The sequence below is a fragment of the Galeopterus variegatus genome, unplaced genomic scaffold (genome assembly GCF_000696425.1).
Source record: "Galeopterus variegatus unplaced genomic scaffold, G_variegatus-3.0.2 Scaffold1223, whole genome shotgun sequence".
Taxonomy (NCBI): Eukaryota; Metazoa; Chordata; class Mammalia; order Dermoptera; family Cynocephalidae; genus Galeopterus; species Galeopterus variegatus.
Genome location: NW_007727334.1, coordinates 356,775 through 372,647, shown reverse-complemented (window position 1 = coordinate 372,647; position 15,873 = coordinate 356,775). Strand labels below are relative to the sequence as shown.

Here is a 15,873-nt window from a genome sequence, read left to right as displayed (position 1 = left end):
ATGTCAGTTGCATGGTTAGTTTTTTAAGACACTGCCAAACTGTTTTCCAGATTGACTGTACTTATGTCTTCTTTGATTCCCCTCATTAGCATTTTATAATTTTTATCATATAGATCCTATACATATTTTGTTAGAATTACACCTACATATGTAGATTTCTTTGAAGCAATTGAAATGGTCATTCTCATTTCAGTTTCTGTATGGACACTGTAAATATGTAGAAATGTGTAGAGGATTCTTAAAGCAAATGTACTTCACAGGGCCTGGTTTTCCAAAGGCTTGCAGTTTCAAATATTGACCTTGTGTAGGACTGGAAATTTTCCTCAGGCTACAAAGTCTCTGTTGTAAGATAAAGATTTATGGCACAACAAGGTTGCTGGCTCAAGGACAGACTAGTTACTGATTGTTATGTAAAGATACTGAGAAATTGCTGTAAGATCACTTAATTGTCTAATGGAATGTCATCTGGCTTGTTTCACTGAAAGTTACCAGCCAATACTGTTAAACTATAACCCCACCTATGTTCTCTTTCTGTAACTTCCTGGTCTGGAAAATAAATGCAGGAAGACAACCCCAATTCGGGGTTAATTTCCCAAGGAAGGGTTGCCTCTTGCTGGAGGGTGCCAGGGAAGTTAACCAGTTCAGGGTCTCTCACTGCTCAGAAGAGAGAGTAATCCTTTGCATCTCCATCACCCAGGATGAATGGGGTGACAAATCCGTGGGGGGTGAAGCATCACAAAGCAACCAAATGGTGCCCCATGTGAGGACGTTCTCCATGAATCGGAGACTGACCTGCCAAGCATTGGAGAGGAATAGGACATCCAAGTCATCCCAGCAAGAGAGTCCCTAATAAGGGAGACGCACCCCAGTAAGGGAATCACGGGGGGCTTTTGATTAGCGATTGCACGCCTGCGGCAGGTTGAAGTTAGGTCTTTTCAACCCTGGAGATATTTTTTCCTTCTCTTTACTTTTAAAATATGGATAATTCGTTAATGAAAGGGGAGACTTAACATACATTACAACTCCAATGTCTCCTTAAAGCAGCAGGCTGTAAGTAACTGAATGGCACCTTGTAAAACTGTTGGTGGATATTAAACAAACATGTCCTTGATACCTCAAGGAAGAGAGCCTTAACATAAAAATTTGGGAATAAATTGGTCACTGGTTAATTATGCAATGGGTCTCGTTAAGGCTTCCCACCTAACAACTAGGAATCTATGTCAAGTCACTCTGAGACCTATCTTAAGACCTTAGCAAAAAACTAAGACACATTTAGGTCACCAAAAATGGATAAAACTTAATCTTTGCCAGTGACTGAGAAAACTTTAAATTGGACAATCTAAAGTAAAAGAAGTTAATATTTCTTTACAGTGTTGGCATTGTTTGAGCATGTTTTTCCTTCTTATCTGCACAATGCTTCTCTCCTCTCCTAAAAGCAGTGGCTCTTTTCTTAACTGCATGTACTACTCTTTTTCTCTGAAGACTCTGGAGTTTTATGAAGAAAAGCAGCCATGGCACCAACCAGACCCCTTTTGGGTCTACTGCTCTTCTCCTAAAAACCTGAAGAGTCAAATGGTTTCATCTCTGACTGGTGTGGTGTCTCAGCTCTTGAGCTCAGTAACCCATTTAAGAAACAAAAACTAGACTAAAATCTACCTGTTTAACTAGACGGTCTCAAATTTTCCGACATCCACTTGGTTATCTTAAACAGACTTCTAAATTCTCTCCTAGTCTCATCTGTGTATTTCTTCACAAAATCCTATGGTAGAATTCTATGCTATTTTCTTAAAAAGAAAAAAAAACTTCTCTGCATCTTCTTGAAAAGGCTTGCATACTTTGCTTTGCAATGTAAATTTGTTATCTTGCTTTCTTTAAGGCAGGATGAGGCCTCACCAATAAGTCTTTTGGAAAAAACACAGTCTAAACCTGACTGTCCTTTTCACTAGTGAGCTTCTTTTTACGTCTTGAACAAAACCTATAAGATCTTTGTTTGTTCTTGTTGTTTATGTCTGCATATGTACATGTGTAAGATGTACGTTATGTCTATATGTTCATGTCTGTTTGTGTAATTGTGTTATGTGCAAGGTATTAAATTGGCTTATAATTAATGCACACTCATTAGATAAATAAGTATACTCTTCAAGTTCATGTGACTTAAATCTTCTAAAGTTTTGATAAATACATTTTCAAAATTTGATTCAAACCTTTACCTAAATTTGTCTCTAGGTCAATATGTCTCCTTGTTATCTTAGCTCTGCCTCCTGGCCATGCTGGGAGAGGCAATATCTTTTAGACATAGATAGTGAATACTGCCCTCTGCCTCTCTGGATTCCTCATGGCTCCAAACACCATGTGAAAACTGGGACCTGAAATGGCTAGTGAAAAGAAACCTATGCCAGATATCGCATAGGCCCTCGTTAGCATTAACTGATAAGTGTATAAATCTAATACACCAAGTTTTTGGCTGGGAAACCATAAATATGTATTTGGTAAATACAGCTAAACTCAAATTGGGCTTTGTATAATTTACTCTGATAAATGGAGACATATTTTCTAAACTTAATGTATAAAAATGTCCTTATCAGCACGCATCATTGCCTGGGTTTACTAATCAAATGGGATTACTAGAGGTCTTCACTTGACTGCTCTTAATAAAAAATTGTAAAAGGTTTTTTCTCTGTCCCTTAGATAACTGGTTTAAGAAACTTATTTCACAATAAGTTCTGTGCTCTCTGCCTTTTAAACCCTAAGTCCTTTGGTTTTATTTTTTGTAGTAATTTGTGATCTTATTCAACTAAATGTTTTAAGCCTTTTGTTATTTGACAAAACTTTCCAAAACCAAATTCTGAAAGCTCAACGTTTTAACTTTAGCTTTGAGGAATTCCAAGGGCCCTGGAGTTTCTCAAAGGATTTACAAAAAATGTATCAAAACTAATTGGCTTATTTAATAAATTAGACTACATGGGAAAGCACTGTCAGTACTAAAAGTGTTGTGGATATATGTTCCAAAATCTTGTAAGGTTCTTAAATATCTGTGTCTTGATATAAATGCTAATGGTCATAATCTTGGTTTAATTATAATTTTAAAATGTTACGTCCTCAAATACTTCACGAAAAAACTCTGAGAGGTACAGTTTCCCGACAAACTTTGAGTTCATAGCTTGGAACTAAAGTTCCAAAATTCTAATGAAAAAAACTGATGGGTTTGTGAAATTGTTCACTAAGGTCAAAACAACAAAGTTAATTGTAAATTAATTTTAGAAAATTATGGGTTTTTACAATTTCCTTAGTTTAAAACACTGCTGGTTCTCCTAATGTTTTCCAAATGTAAGAAAACTCTCTCTCTCTCTTAAGCTATCTATAACTAACAACAGTTTGGTAAAATATCATTTAAAACAGAGATAAAAGCATTTGTTTTCTCCCTATTTGATCCCCCCAAATTTAATAACTTTAAGTATCCTTATAATTATTATGGCAATGTGGCTATTTTCATAAGTTCAACGAAAATTAACTCTCTCTCTCTTTATAACAGGATAGAATTTAGAACTTTAGATATAAGATAGCATGTCTCATTTCCAGGTTGCTGATCCCTCTTTTATGTTGCCTAAATTTGGCCAAACTGCTGGTTCATAGTGCTGTTCGTCTTTCCCCCTGACATGGGACAGATTACCGAGAGAAAGTGAGCCGAGATGCTTCATTCAATCCCCACCTGGGAAAGAGCCTTCCCAACACTGAGAGATTTATCCAAAGAAAAGTAAGACCTTTTCAATCAAGATATTGATCATCAATGCTTTTATGAGGAATGCCTGGATCATAAAGGGGGAAATAACGTCTTCTCTACAAAAGCAGTTCTCGTGATTTTCCTGGCCTTAAAGAGGGTGTTTGCAACTTGGATGAGACATCCTGTTCTTAAACAAAAGACTTGTAATTGATCAAAAATTTTACAAAAGACTAGATGCTTTGAAAGCAGTAATGTCCTGGAAAGGTGAACTAATATTAACAAATTCTCTGGACTCAGAATCAACTATTATGTGGAGCAGAATCCTATTCCAGAGTTTCAACAATTGGTAATTACACCCAGTTCACAGCACCTGAAATGATGCTGCTGCAGATGTCCTGAGAAACGATGACATCACCAGTCCTCACCTGAAGTAAATTAAAAGGACTTGCCATGCTAAATGATACTAACTTTGCTTTAACAAAATGCTTTTTGTCTTAACTGTGCCAACCTGATCTATAGCTCTTGCTTTTTCCTTTAAATAAATAAAATGGGGGGAGATGTAGAGGATTCTTAAAGCATATGTACTTCACAGGGCCTGGTTTTCCAAAGCCTTGCAGTTTCACATATTGACCTTGCGTAGGACTGGAAATTTTCCTCAGGCTACAAAGTCTCTGTTGTAAGATAAAGATTTGTGGCACAACAAGGTTGCTGGCTCAAGGACAGACTAGTTACTGATTGTTATGTAAAGACACTGAGAAATTGCTATAAGATCACTTAATTGTCTAATGGAATGTCATCTGGCTTGTTTCACTGAATGTTACCAGCCTATATTGTTTAATTATAACCCCACGTATGTTCTCTTCCTGTAACTTCCTGGTCTGGAAAATAAATGCAGGAAGAGAACCCCAATTCGGGGTTAATTTCCCAAGGAAGGGATGCCTCTCACTTGAGGGTTCTGGGGGAGATTAACCACTTCGGTGTCTCTCACTGCTCAGAAGAGATGGGCTTTGAGTAATCCTTTGCATCTCTGTTACCCAGGGGAAGTGGGGTGACAAATCTGTGGGGGGGCAAATCAACAGAAATGCAATTGTTTTTTGTGTGGTGATCTTGTATCTGATGACCTTACTGAACTCACTTATTAGTTCTAGCAGATTTATTGTAAATTAGTTTATACAGTCTATGTAGATAGTCACATATCTGCAAATGAAGAGTTTTATTTTTTTTATTTCCAATATGTATGCATTTTATTTATTTTTCTTCCCTTATTGTAATGACCAAAACTTTTAGTACTATACTAAAATATATTAGTGAGAGCAGATATTAAATAACAGTGGTGAGAATGAAACATCCTTATCATGTTCCCTATCTTAGAGGGATAGTTTTCATTCTCACCATTAAGTATAATGTTAGCTGTGGATTACAACAAATTTATTTGAAGAGAAAAATAAAAGTTCCCCCCAAATCTTTCCAAAACAGAAAAAAGAAAAGTACCTAAAAGAATACCATGTTTTGAAAAGGGGAAAACCATTTTTTACAAAATAATTGCTCTTTAAGAGAGTACCCCACAGAAGACCTACTCTCCTGTTCACTCACAAGTGAAAAAGAGTGTGGTTTCATCTAGACGAATGGTCTTTGGTTTGATACATAAATCCACACTGGCAGTGTCCAGGCTGCGCTGGTGTGTCTTCGAGTTGTAGCAAGATGCTGAGCGGCAGTGGTCTCGAAGCCAGACATAATCAAAGCGCATCACAGTGTTAGCATATTGCAGTTCTAGGGAAAAGATCACATTCATCAGAAATACTTACTTAGGAAAACTTAAAAAAATTGGCAGCCAGGAAACTTCCTTCTAAAAGTCTTCTGCCAAGAAACAAGCAAGAGCAATAAGTGGGGGGACTAGTCCCTTATCAGATTAAAACATATCATTGATTTTCTATGATTAAAATGGTGTGATGTTGATATAGGAGTAGACAGATAAAACAATGGAAGAGTATAAAAAGCCCAGAAATATTACCAAATGCATATGGAAATTTGGTATGTAATAAAGTGGCAGCTAAAATACCTGGGGAAAAGATGAACTTTTAAATAAATTGTGTTTGGACAACTAGATAGCTATTTGGAAAAAGATAAATTTGTGTCCATATCTCATGTTGTCACCAGGCCACCTAGATAAACTCAAAATAGGTAAGAGTTCTAAGTTTGGAACATGGAAACACTCAAGTATTAAAAAAGAAAACATGAATGAGTAGAGGGTATACAGGAGGTCCTAGTACTATTCTAGCAATTTATCTACTAGTTTGAAATTATACCAAAACAGAAAGTCAAGAAAAAATTAAAGACTTTTCTATACACCAGGTTACTCATTTACAAAAGGCAAATATAAATTAGATCAAATTTACAAAAGTAACAAAAACTACAAAGTGACTGGTAATAAAGAAAATGTGGAGGACTTCTATGGACAAATCTACAAAATTAGCCTGAAAGACTTGAAAAAAAGCGGAACGGAGAAAGAACATATTCACAGATGGGCAATGTCAATAACGAAAAGACATACATTCTCCCACAAATTAATACACAAATTCCATGTAATTTCAATCCATACCCTAGTGGAAATTTTCATGTATTAGACACGCTAATTCCAAAATTCATACTGAAGAGTAAAAAAGGAACAATTTTGAAAAAGAAGAAAGGCACGGTGGGGGGGTACCAGACACAAAAACATAAAGCTATAGTCATTTTTTAAAGTGTGCTATCAGTGCAGAATAAATGACTAGGTCAAAGGAACAGAATTCCAACACAGAGCCACATATACATCAAAATATGGTATATAAAAAGCGCCATTTTAAACAGTAAAGAAAAGATGGACTACTCGATAAATAGTACTGGAAAAATAAACCTTTGAAAAAAATTCTGGTTTTATAATGTTCAGAAAAGTCATTTTTTAATAGATTAAACTGTAAGGACGCTGAGGTGAGCCGAGCCCCATGTGGCACCAGGGCTCAGTCTAAGGCCCTGAAGGGAAGTACCCACAGCCCCAGCAGCTGTCCAGGTGAGCCAAACCTGTGTGGTACCAGGGTCTCAGTCTATGGCCTCAGAAAGCCAGAACAGGAGCCAAGGTGGTGTAATGTAGCCACCACCACACTTCCTGTCGCTGCAAGGAGAGTGGACCACCACAGCAGCAGCCAGGGCCACTCCACAGGCAACCTGCCACTCGCTCAACTACACTGATATAAGAAGAGTGACCAGTGGAGCCTGCAAATACAGGAGAAAATCTTTATCCTCATAGCCAACCCCACGGTAATAGAAGAAGCAAATCCTCCACCAGATGACTAAACACTGTCGAAAAAATACTAGAACTACAGAAACAAGAAGATATGACACCACTGAAGGAATACACTAATGCTCAAATTCCAGACCCCATAGAACAGAGAATCCTTGAAATGTCTGAAAAGGAATTCTGAGCAATGATCTTAAGAAAACTTGAAGAGATCAAAGAAGACTCAGAGAACACAAGGATACAAGTAAAAAATATCCAGAATATGAAGGAGGAAATTTACAGAGATTAATACCTAAAAAAGAGTGTAGCAGAAATCCTAGAAATGAAAGAAATGAAAGATTCACTCAGCACAATAAAAACAAAACAGAGGATTTGAGCATCAGGGTAGAGCAAGCAAAAGAAAGAATTTCAGATCTCGAAGATGGTCTTTTTGAAATAACCCAGGCCGATAAAAGAAGGAAAAAAGACATAAAAATAATGAGGAAAATCTAAGAGAGAGAGCAGACAACCTCAAGTGCTCTAACATCCAAATTGTGGGTATTCCAGAAGGGAAGGAGAAAGGAAAAGGTATTGAAAACCTACTCAAGGAAATAATAACAGAAAATGTCACAGGTTTAGGGAGAGATGCAGACCGTCAGATCCAGGAAGCTCAAAGGCCACAAAGAGATTCAATCCAAAAAGACCCTCACCAAGACACATTATAGCCAAACTTCCAAAGCTCAAAGACAAGAAGAGAATTCTAAAAGAAGCAGGAGAAAAGCGTCAAATCACCTATAAAGGAACCCCCATCAGACTAACAACAGACTTCTCAACTGAAACCCCACAGACCAGAAGAAACTGCAATGATATATTCAAAACACTAAAAGAAAAAAATTGCCAGCCAAGAATTCTTTACCCAGCAAGGCTCTCCTTCAGAAATGAGGGAGAAGTAGTGTATTTCCCAGAAAAACAAAAATAGTGGGAGTTCACCACCACACAACCAGCCCTGCATCTGGAATCTGAATAGTGATGATCACTATCACAGATACACAAGAAAGAGGAAAACCTGCTGTTAAAACAAAAATGACAGTGAGAAAGAGAAAGAAGCTAAATCATGCTACCTCAAATATCCAACTTACATTGAAGAAGAGAAATAAAAGGGGAAGTAATGATCAAAAGATATTTAAAACATCTAAACAAAAAGCAGTTAAATGACAGGAATTAAACAATATCTGTCAATAACTACCCTAAATGTGAAAGGATTAAACTCCCCATTCAAAAGACACAGACTGACTTATTGGATTAAAAGCTAGACCCAAGTATATGCTGTCTTCAAGAGACCCTCTTTACCTGTAGAGACACACACAGACTAAAAGTGAAGGGATGGAAAAAGATATGCCATGCAAATGGAAACCAAAACTGAGCAGGAGTAGCTATTCTTATATTCGATAAAACAGAATTTAAACCAAAAACCATAAAACGAGAAAAAGGCCACTATATCATGAAAAAGGATCTATCCAGCTAGAAAACATAACAATCATAAATATGTATGAACCCAATTCTGGAGCACCCAGATATATAAAGCAAACACTCTTAGACCTAAAGAAAGAAATAGGTCCTAATACATTAATAGTGGGTGACCTGAACACCCCTCTCTCAGTATGGGACAGATCTCCCAGGCAATAAATCAACAAAGAGACAAAGGATTTAAACTACATCTTAGACCAACTGAAACTGGCAGATATATACAGAACATTTCACCCAACAATTACATACTACACTTTCTTCTCAGAAGCTCATGGAACATTCTACAGGACAGACCACATATTAGGTCACAAAATTAGGGGCAGCAATTTTAAAAATATTGAAATCATTCCAAGTATCTTTTCAGACCACAATGGACTAAAACTAGAAATCAATAACAAATGAAACTGTGGAAACTATACAAATACATGGAAACTAAACAATAGGCTCCTGAATGACCTATGGGTCCAAGAAGAAATTAAACTGGAAATTTAAAAATTTCTTGAAACTAATGAAAATAAAGATACATCATACCAAAACCTGTGGGATACTGCAAAAGCAGGACTAAGAGGGAAATTTATTGCAATAAATACTTACATCAAAAGAATGAAAAGACTTCAAATAAAAAACCTAACACTACACCTCAAAGAACTAGAAAAAGAAAAACAATCTAATCGTAAATGTAGTAGACAGAAAGAAATAATTAAGATCAGAGCAGAACTAAATGAAATAGTGACCCAAAAACCCATACAAAAGACCAGTGATACAAAAAAATTGTTTTTTTTGGGGGGAGATAAATAAGACAAACAATTACATAGGTTAACAACAACAACAAAAAGAAGCAAGAAGACCAAAATAAAAATCAGAAATAAAAATACCACAGGAATAGGAAGAATCATTAGAGACTATTATAAACAACAGCATGACAACAAATATGAAAACCTCGAAGATATGTCTTTTTGTCTTCTTTTTTCGTGCCCGGCAATGGATCGCAACCCTCAGTGTTGCGCCCGCACTGGACCGGGACAGGCAACGGACCGGGACCGGCAACGGGACCGCAACCCTCGGTGTTGCCCCCGCTCCTCGCTCAGCCAGTGAGCGGCCGGTCTGCATGTGGGATCCGAACCCTCGGCGGGAGCGCAGCCGCACTTCCCAAGCGGCGCACTGTAGCAGTGCGCCACTGGGCCGGCCCAAACCTCGAAGATATGGATCAGTTTCTGGACACATATATACCACACAGACTGAACCAAGAAGAGACAGAAAACCTGAACAGCACAATAACAAGCAATGAGATTAAAGCAGAAATCAGCAATCTTCCAACAAAAAGAAGCCCAGATCTGGATGACTTTACAGCAGAATTCTATGAAACCTTTAAAGAGGAATTACTACCAATTCTCCTCAAATTTTTTTAAAAATTGAAACAGAAGCTACTCTCCTAAACTCATTCCATGAGGCCAGCACAATTCTGATACCAAAACCAGATAAAGAAACAACAAAAAAAGAAAAATACAGGCAAATATCCTTGATGAACACAGATGTAAAAATCTTCAGCAAAGTATTAGCAATCAGAATACAACAACACATCAAAAAAATTATACACCATGATCAAGTGGGATTCATCCCAGGGATGCAAGGATGGCTCGACATATGAAAGTCAATTAATGTGATACCATATCAACAAACTCAAGGACAAAAACCCTATGATTATCTCAATAGATGCTGAAAAAGCATTTGACAAAATTCAACATCCCTTCATCATAAAGACTCTCAACAAATTAGATACGGAAAGAAAGTATCACAACACAATAAAAGCCATCTATGATGAGCCCACTGCCAGTATCATTCTGAATGGGGAAAAACTGAAGAACTCCTAGATCTGGTTTATAATTTCAGTAACATTGCAGGATACAAAATAAATGCCCCCAAATCAGTTGCATTTATATTCTCTAATAATGAGCTAACAGAAAGAGAAATCGAGAAAGTAAGCCCATTTACAACAGTCACAAAAATAAATAAATAAATAAATAAAATACCTAAGAATCAATTCAACCAAGGAGGTGAAAGATCTCTACAATGAGAACTACAAACCACTACTGAAAGAAATTAAGGAAGACAGAAAAAGATAGAAAGACACCCATGCTCTTGGGTTGGAAGAACTAACATTGTGAAAATGTCTATACTACCCAAAGCGTTCTACAGATTCAATGCAATCCCCATCAAAATACCAATGACATTCTTCACAGAAATGGAAAAAACAATCTTGACATTCATATGGAACAAAAAAAGACTTCAAATAACCAAAGGAATCCTGAGCAAAATAAATAAATCTAGAGGCACAACACTACCTGACTTCAAATTATACTACAATGGTATAGTAAACAAAGCAGAATGAGACTGGCATAAAAATAGACACTCAGACCAGTGGAGTAGAATAGAGAACCCAGAAATCGCTCCTCAGGCTTACAGCCATCTGATATTTCACAAAGGCAACAAAAACCATACACTGGGGAAAAGACTGCCTCTTCAATAAATGGTGCTGGGAAAATCGGATATCCACATGCAGAAGAATGAAACTAGACATACACCTCTCACCATATACTAAAAACAACTCAAAATGTATTAAACACTTAAGTATAAGACCTGAAACTGTAAAATTAGTAAGGGAAAATATAGGCAGAACATTTCAGGAACTAGGTCTGGGCACAGACTTTATGAACATGAGCCTGAAATCACAAACAACAAAAGAAAAAAATAAACAAGTGGGACTATATCAAACTAAAAAGCTTCTGTGTAGGAAAGGAAACAATTGACAGAGTGAAAGGACAACCTACAGAATGGAAGAAAATTTTTGCTAACTATGTATCTGACAAGGGATTAATATCCAGAATATACAAAGAACTCAAGCAATTACACAGTAAAAAAATATATATAACTCAGTTAAAAAATGGGCAAAGAGCTGAATAGACAGTTTTCAAACGAAGACATACAAATGTTCAACAGGTACATGAAAAATGCTCAGCATCACTAGTCATCAGGGAAATGCAAATGAAAACCACACTGAGATACCGCTTCACCCCAGTTAGACTGGCTATGATCAAAAAGACAGTGAATGACAAATGCTAGTGAGGGTGTGGAGAGAAGGGAATGCTTCTGCACTGTTGGTGGGACTGTAAATTAGTACAACCACTGTGGAAAATAGTATGGAGTTTTCTCAAACAACTACAGATAGATCTTCCATAAGATCAAGTGATCCCACTTCTGGGTGTATACCCAGAGGAATGCAAATCATCATGTCGAAGGGATACCTGCACTCCCATGTTCATAGCAGCTCTGTTCACAATAGCCAAGATATGGATCCAACCTAAATATCCATTGATGGATGATTGGATATGGAAAATGTGGTATATATACACCATGGAATATTACTCTGCCAATAAAGAAGAGTGAAATTCTCCCATTTGCAACAACATGGATATGCGTGGAGAAACTTATGTTGAGTGAAATAAGCAAAGCACTGAGGGATAAATACTACAGATCCTCACTCATAAGTAGGAGCTAAGAGATAAAGAAGGAAGGAAAGGCCACAGTGGTGCATTGGACTTGCAGAGGGAGAGAGCAGACCTAGGGATACAAAGTGGGGTGTGTGAAACGGGGATGGGGAGGGAACTTGCATTGCAAGATGGTGGAAGCAGAGAGAGCAGAGACAGTGACAAAATTTTTAAAGTCTGATTAAAATGAGTGTTGTCGGGCCGGCCTGTGGCTCACTCGGGAGAGTGCAGTGCTGATAACACCAAGGCCACGGGTTCGGATCCCATATAGGGATGGCCGGTTTGCTCACTGGCTGAGCGTGGTGCTGACAACACTAAGTCAAGGGTTAAGATCTCCTTACCGGTCATCTTTTAAAAAAAAAAAAAAATGAGTGTTGTCAAGGATGTGTGGAAATGCATACTTCGAAACATTGGTAGTAAGATTATAAAGTGTTAAAGCCACACTGGATGGCAATCTCAAAGTTTCTATGAAAATAATCAAAAATGTGCAAAGTTATTCCTTGACTCATAAACTCACCTCTCAGTATTTATCTTATAGAAACAGTAATATACATGGAGGTGTACACAAAGATATTCATAATAGTGTTGTTCATAATAGCAAAACTATTACAAAATAAAAAAAAGCAGTAGGAAAAGTGGAGGAATAGCTGAATAATCTGGTTTGTCTACGTTATGAGGTAGTAAGCAACAGTTTAAAAAAATGTTGTACCTTTACTCCTCACATTGAATTTCACTGGTGGAGTGAGGAGCTTGGCAAATTCTCTTCTCCAAAAGCAATGATAAAACTGAACAAAACTGTGAGAAAGAACCATTTTAGGACTCTGAAAATTGTCCAAAGATATATAATGAATTAGAAAGCATTTATTGTATTTTTAATTTTTTTAGGATCCTCCATACTGTTTTCCATAGTGGCTACACCATTCTACATTCCCACCAACAGTGGACAAGGGTTTCATTTTCTCCACGCCCTCACCAACACTGGTTATCTCATCTTTTTGATAATAGGTATACTAATGGGTGTTAGGTGGTATTTCATAGTAGCTTTAATTTGCATTTGCCTGATGATTAGTAATGTTGAGCAATTTTTCATGTATCTGTTGGACATTTTTATGTCTTCTTTGGAGAAACATTTATTAATATGCTTGACCCATTTTAAAATCATACTATATACATATATATGTGTGGGTGTGTGTATATATATTTTGCTATTGAGTTGTATGAGTTCATTATACATTTTAAATACTAACCCCTATCAGATATATGGTTTGCAAATATTTTTCCAAATACTTAGGTTGTCTTTTCATTTTGTGGATTATTTCCTTTACTGTGCAGAAGCTTTTTAGTTTGATGTAGTCCCATTTATTTATTTTTGCTTTTGTAGCCTGAGCTTTTGGTGTGATATCCAAAAAAACATTGCCAAGACCAATGTCAAGGAATTTCCCCCATATGTTTTCTTCTATGAGTTTTATGGTTTCAGGTCTTATGTGTAGGTTTTTTATCCATTTAGAGTTGATTTTTGTGTATGGTGTAAGACAAGAGTCCATTTTCCTTTTTTTGTCTTCTGGGTATATACCTGAAAGAAATGAAATCACCACCTTGTAAAGATATCTGCACTTCCATGTTCATTGCAGCATTACTCACACTAGCTGAGATATGGAAACAAAAAATCTAAGTGTCTGTTGATAGATGAATGGATAAAGAAACTCGTATACACCCCCCCACACACACACACATAGTCGTACAATGGGATATTATTCAGCCTTAAAAAAAAGAGGAGACCCTACTATTTGCCACAATATTGATGAACCTGGAGGATATTATGCTAAGTAAAACAAGCCCGGCTAAGTGAAGCTACCCAGTCCATGGCATTTTCTTAAAGCAGCCTGAGCTGACTAAGACAACCATGTAACAGAGATTGTACATGGCCCCAAAAGCCTATTTACTATCTGGGTGTGTGAGACAGTTCAGGTTTCTATAACAAAAAATAGCATAGACTGGGTGGCTTAAACAACAAACATTTATTTCTCACAGTTCTGGAGGCTGGAAGTCCAACATCAAGGTACCAGCTGATTTTGGTTCCTGGTGAGGGCTCTCTTCCTGGTTTGCAAGTGGCTGCCTTGTTGCTGTGTCCTCACACAATGAAGAGATGAGGGGGAGGGGGAGGGGGAAGAGCGGAGGATGGGGAGAGAGAGTAAGTGAGCTCTCTTGCCTCTCCTTATAAAGACACTAATCCCATTGTGAGGGCTCCTCACTTAGGAACTAATTACCTCCCAAAGACTCCATCTCCAAACACCATCACATCAGGGGTTTGGGCTTTAATATATGAATTTGCAGGAGGGGGACATAAACATTCAGTCTATATAACTTGCCCTTTACAGATAAAAGTTTGCTGACCATGAGATAATACATAGCAGAAACTCCTTTTTCACCCTCTTCTCTACTTCTAGTGAGTCAGCAACAGTTGCTAATACTACCATCTTAATATTGAAACCTCCTAACTGAACTCTCTGCTTCCACCCAAGCTCCACACATTAGTTAGAATAATCTTTACAGTGAAATTTAGCTTAAAACCCCTTAAGTATTTCCCCATTCCAGTAAGGTAATGATTAATCTCCTTGATATTGGGCAAAGAGGACTGAATAGAAAATTCTCCAAAGAAGATTTACAAATAGCCAACAAACATATGAAAAGATGCTTAATTGGACTAATCATAAGAGAAATGCAAATCAAAATCACAGTGAGAGATTATCTCACACCCACTAGAATGGCCACTATCAAAAGAACAGAAATTAACATATGTTGGTGAGGAAATGGAGAAATTGAAACCCTTGTGCACTACTGACGAATGTAAAATTGTGCAGCTATTGTTGAAAAGAGTATAGAAATTCCTCAAAAAATTAAAAATAGAACTACAATATGATCCAGAAATCCCACTTCTGGGTATGGAACTTGAGATATTTGCACACCTGTATTCATTGCAGCATTATTCACAATAACGAAGGTGGTAGCAACCCAAATGTTCATCGATAAATGAATGGATAAAGCAAATTTGGTATATATGTACAATGGAATATTATGTAGCCTTAAAAAAGAAATAAATCTTGTCACATATAACAACGTAGATGAAGTTGAAGATGTTATGCTAAGTGAAATAAGCCAGTCACAAAAGAGAGAATATTGTATGATTTCACTTATATGAAATATCCAAAGTACTCAAAATAATAGAAACACAAAATAGCAAGGTGGTTGCCAAGGGCTGGCGAGAGGGAAGAGAGGAATTAGTGTTTAGTGGATACAGAGTTTCAGTTTGGCTCGATGAAAAAGTTCTAGAGGTCTGTTGCATAACAATGTAAATAAAACTAACACACTGAACTATATTAAAATGGTTAAGGGGCCGGCCCGGTGGCGCACTGGAGAGTACGCCGCTTGGGAGCGCAGCAGCGCTCCCACCGAGGGTTCGGATCCCATGTGGAGACTGGTTCCCGCTCGCTGGCTGAGCATGGTGCGGGCACGACACCGAGGGTTGCGATCCCGTTGCCGGTCCCCGGTGCAGGCGCGACACTGAGGGTTGCGATCCTGTTACCGGTCAGTAAAAAAGACAAAAAAAAAATGGTTAAGATGGTAAGTTTTTTTCTATGAAATAAAAAAGCTATAAAAAGATGAAAAACAGTTAAAGTGGTAAATTTTGTTATGTATATTTTACCACAATAATCATGAAAAGGGTCTCAGAAAGAAAAACAAACATTATTCTCTTCACCTTTTGACCCTTCCCACTACCACCCCACCTCATTTATGGTTCCTTTCACAGTGAAATTTATGACTTGATG

The 15,873-nt window shown here is 37.3% G+C and overlaps 1 protein-coding gene across 2 annotated transcripts in view; it reads right to left on the bottom strand.

Moving 5' to 3' along the window:
- The window catches only part of TMLHE (trimethyllysine hydroxylase, epsilon), an 84,700-nt gene that overhangs the window by 32,343 nt on the left and 36,484 nt on the right, over positions 1-15,873 (bottom strand). For both annotated transcript variants that reach the window (XR_550689.1, XM_008575698.1), the window contains exon 3: positions 5,315-5,491. Coding sequence is in view for 1 of the 2 variants with exons in the window: in XM_008575698.1 (XP_008573920.1) it covers positions 5,315-5,491 (177 nt within the window). In the remaining variant the exon portion in view is untranslated. The remainder of the gene's footprint in view (positions 1-5,314; positions 5,492-15,873) is intronic.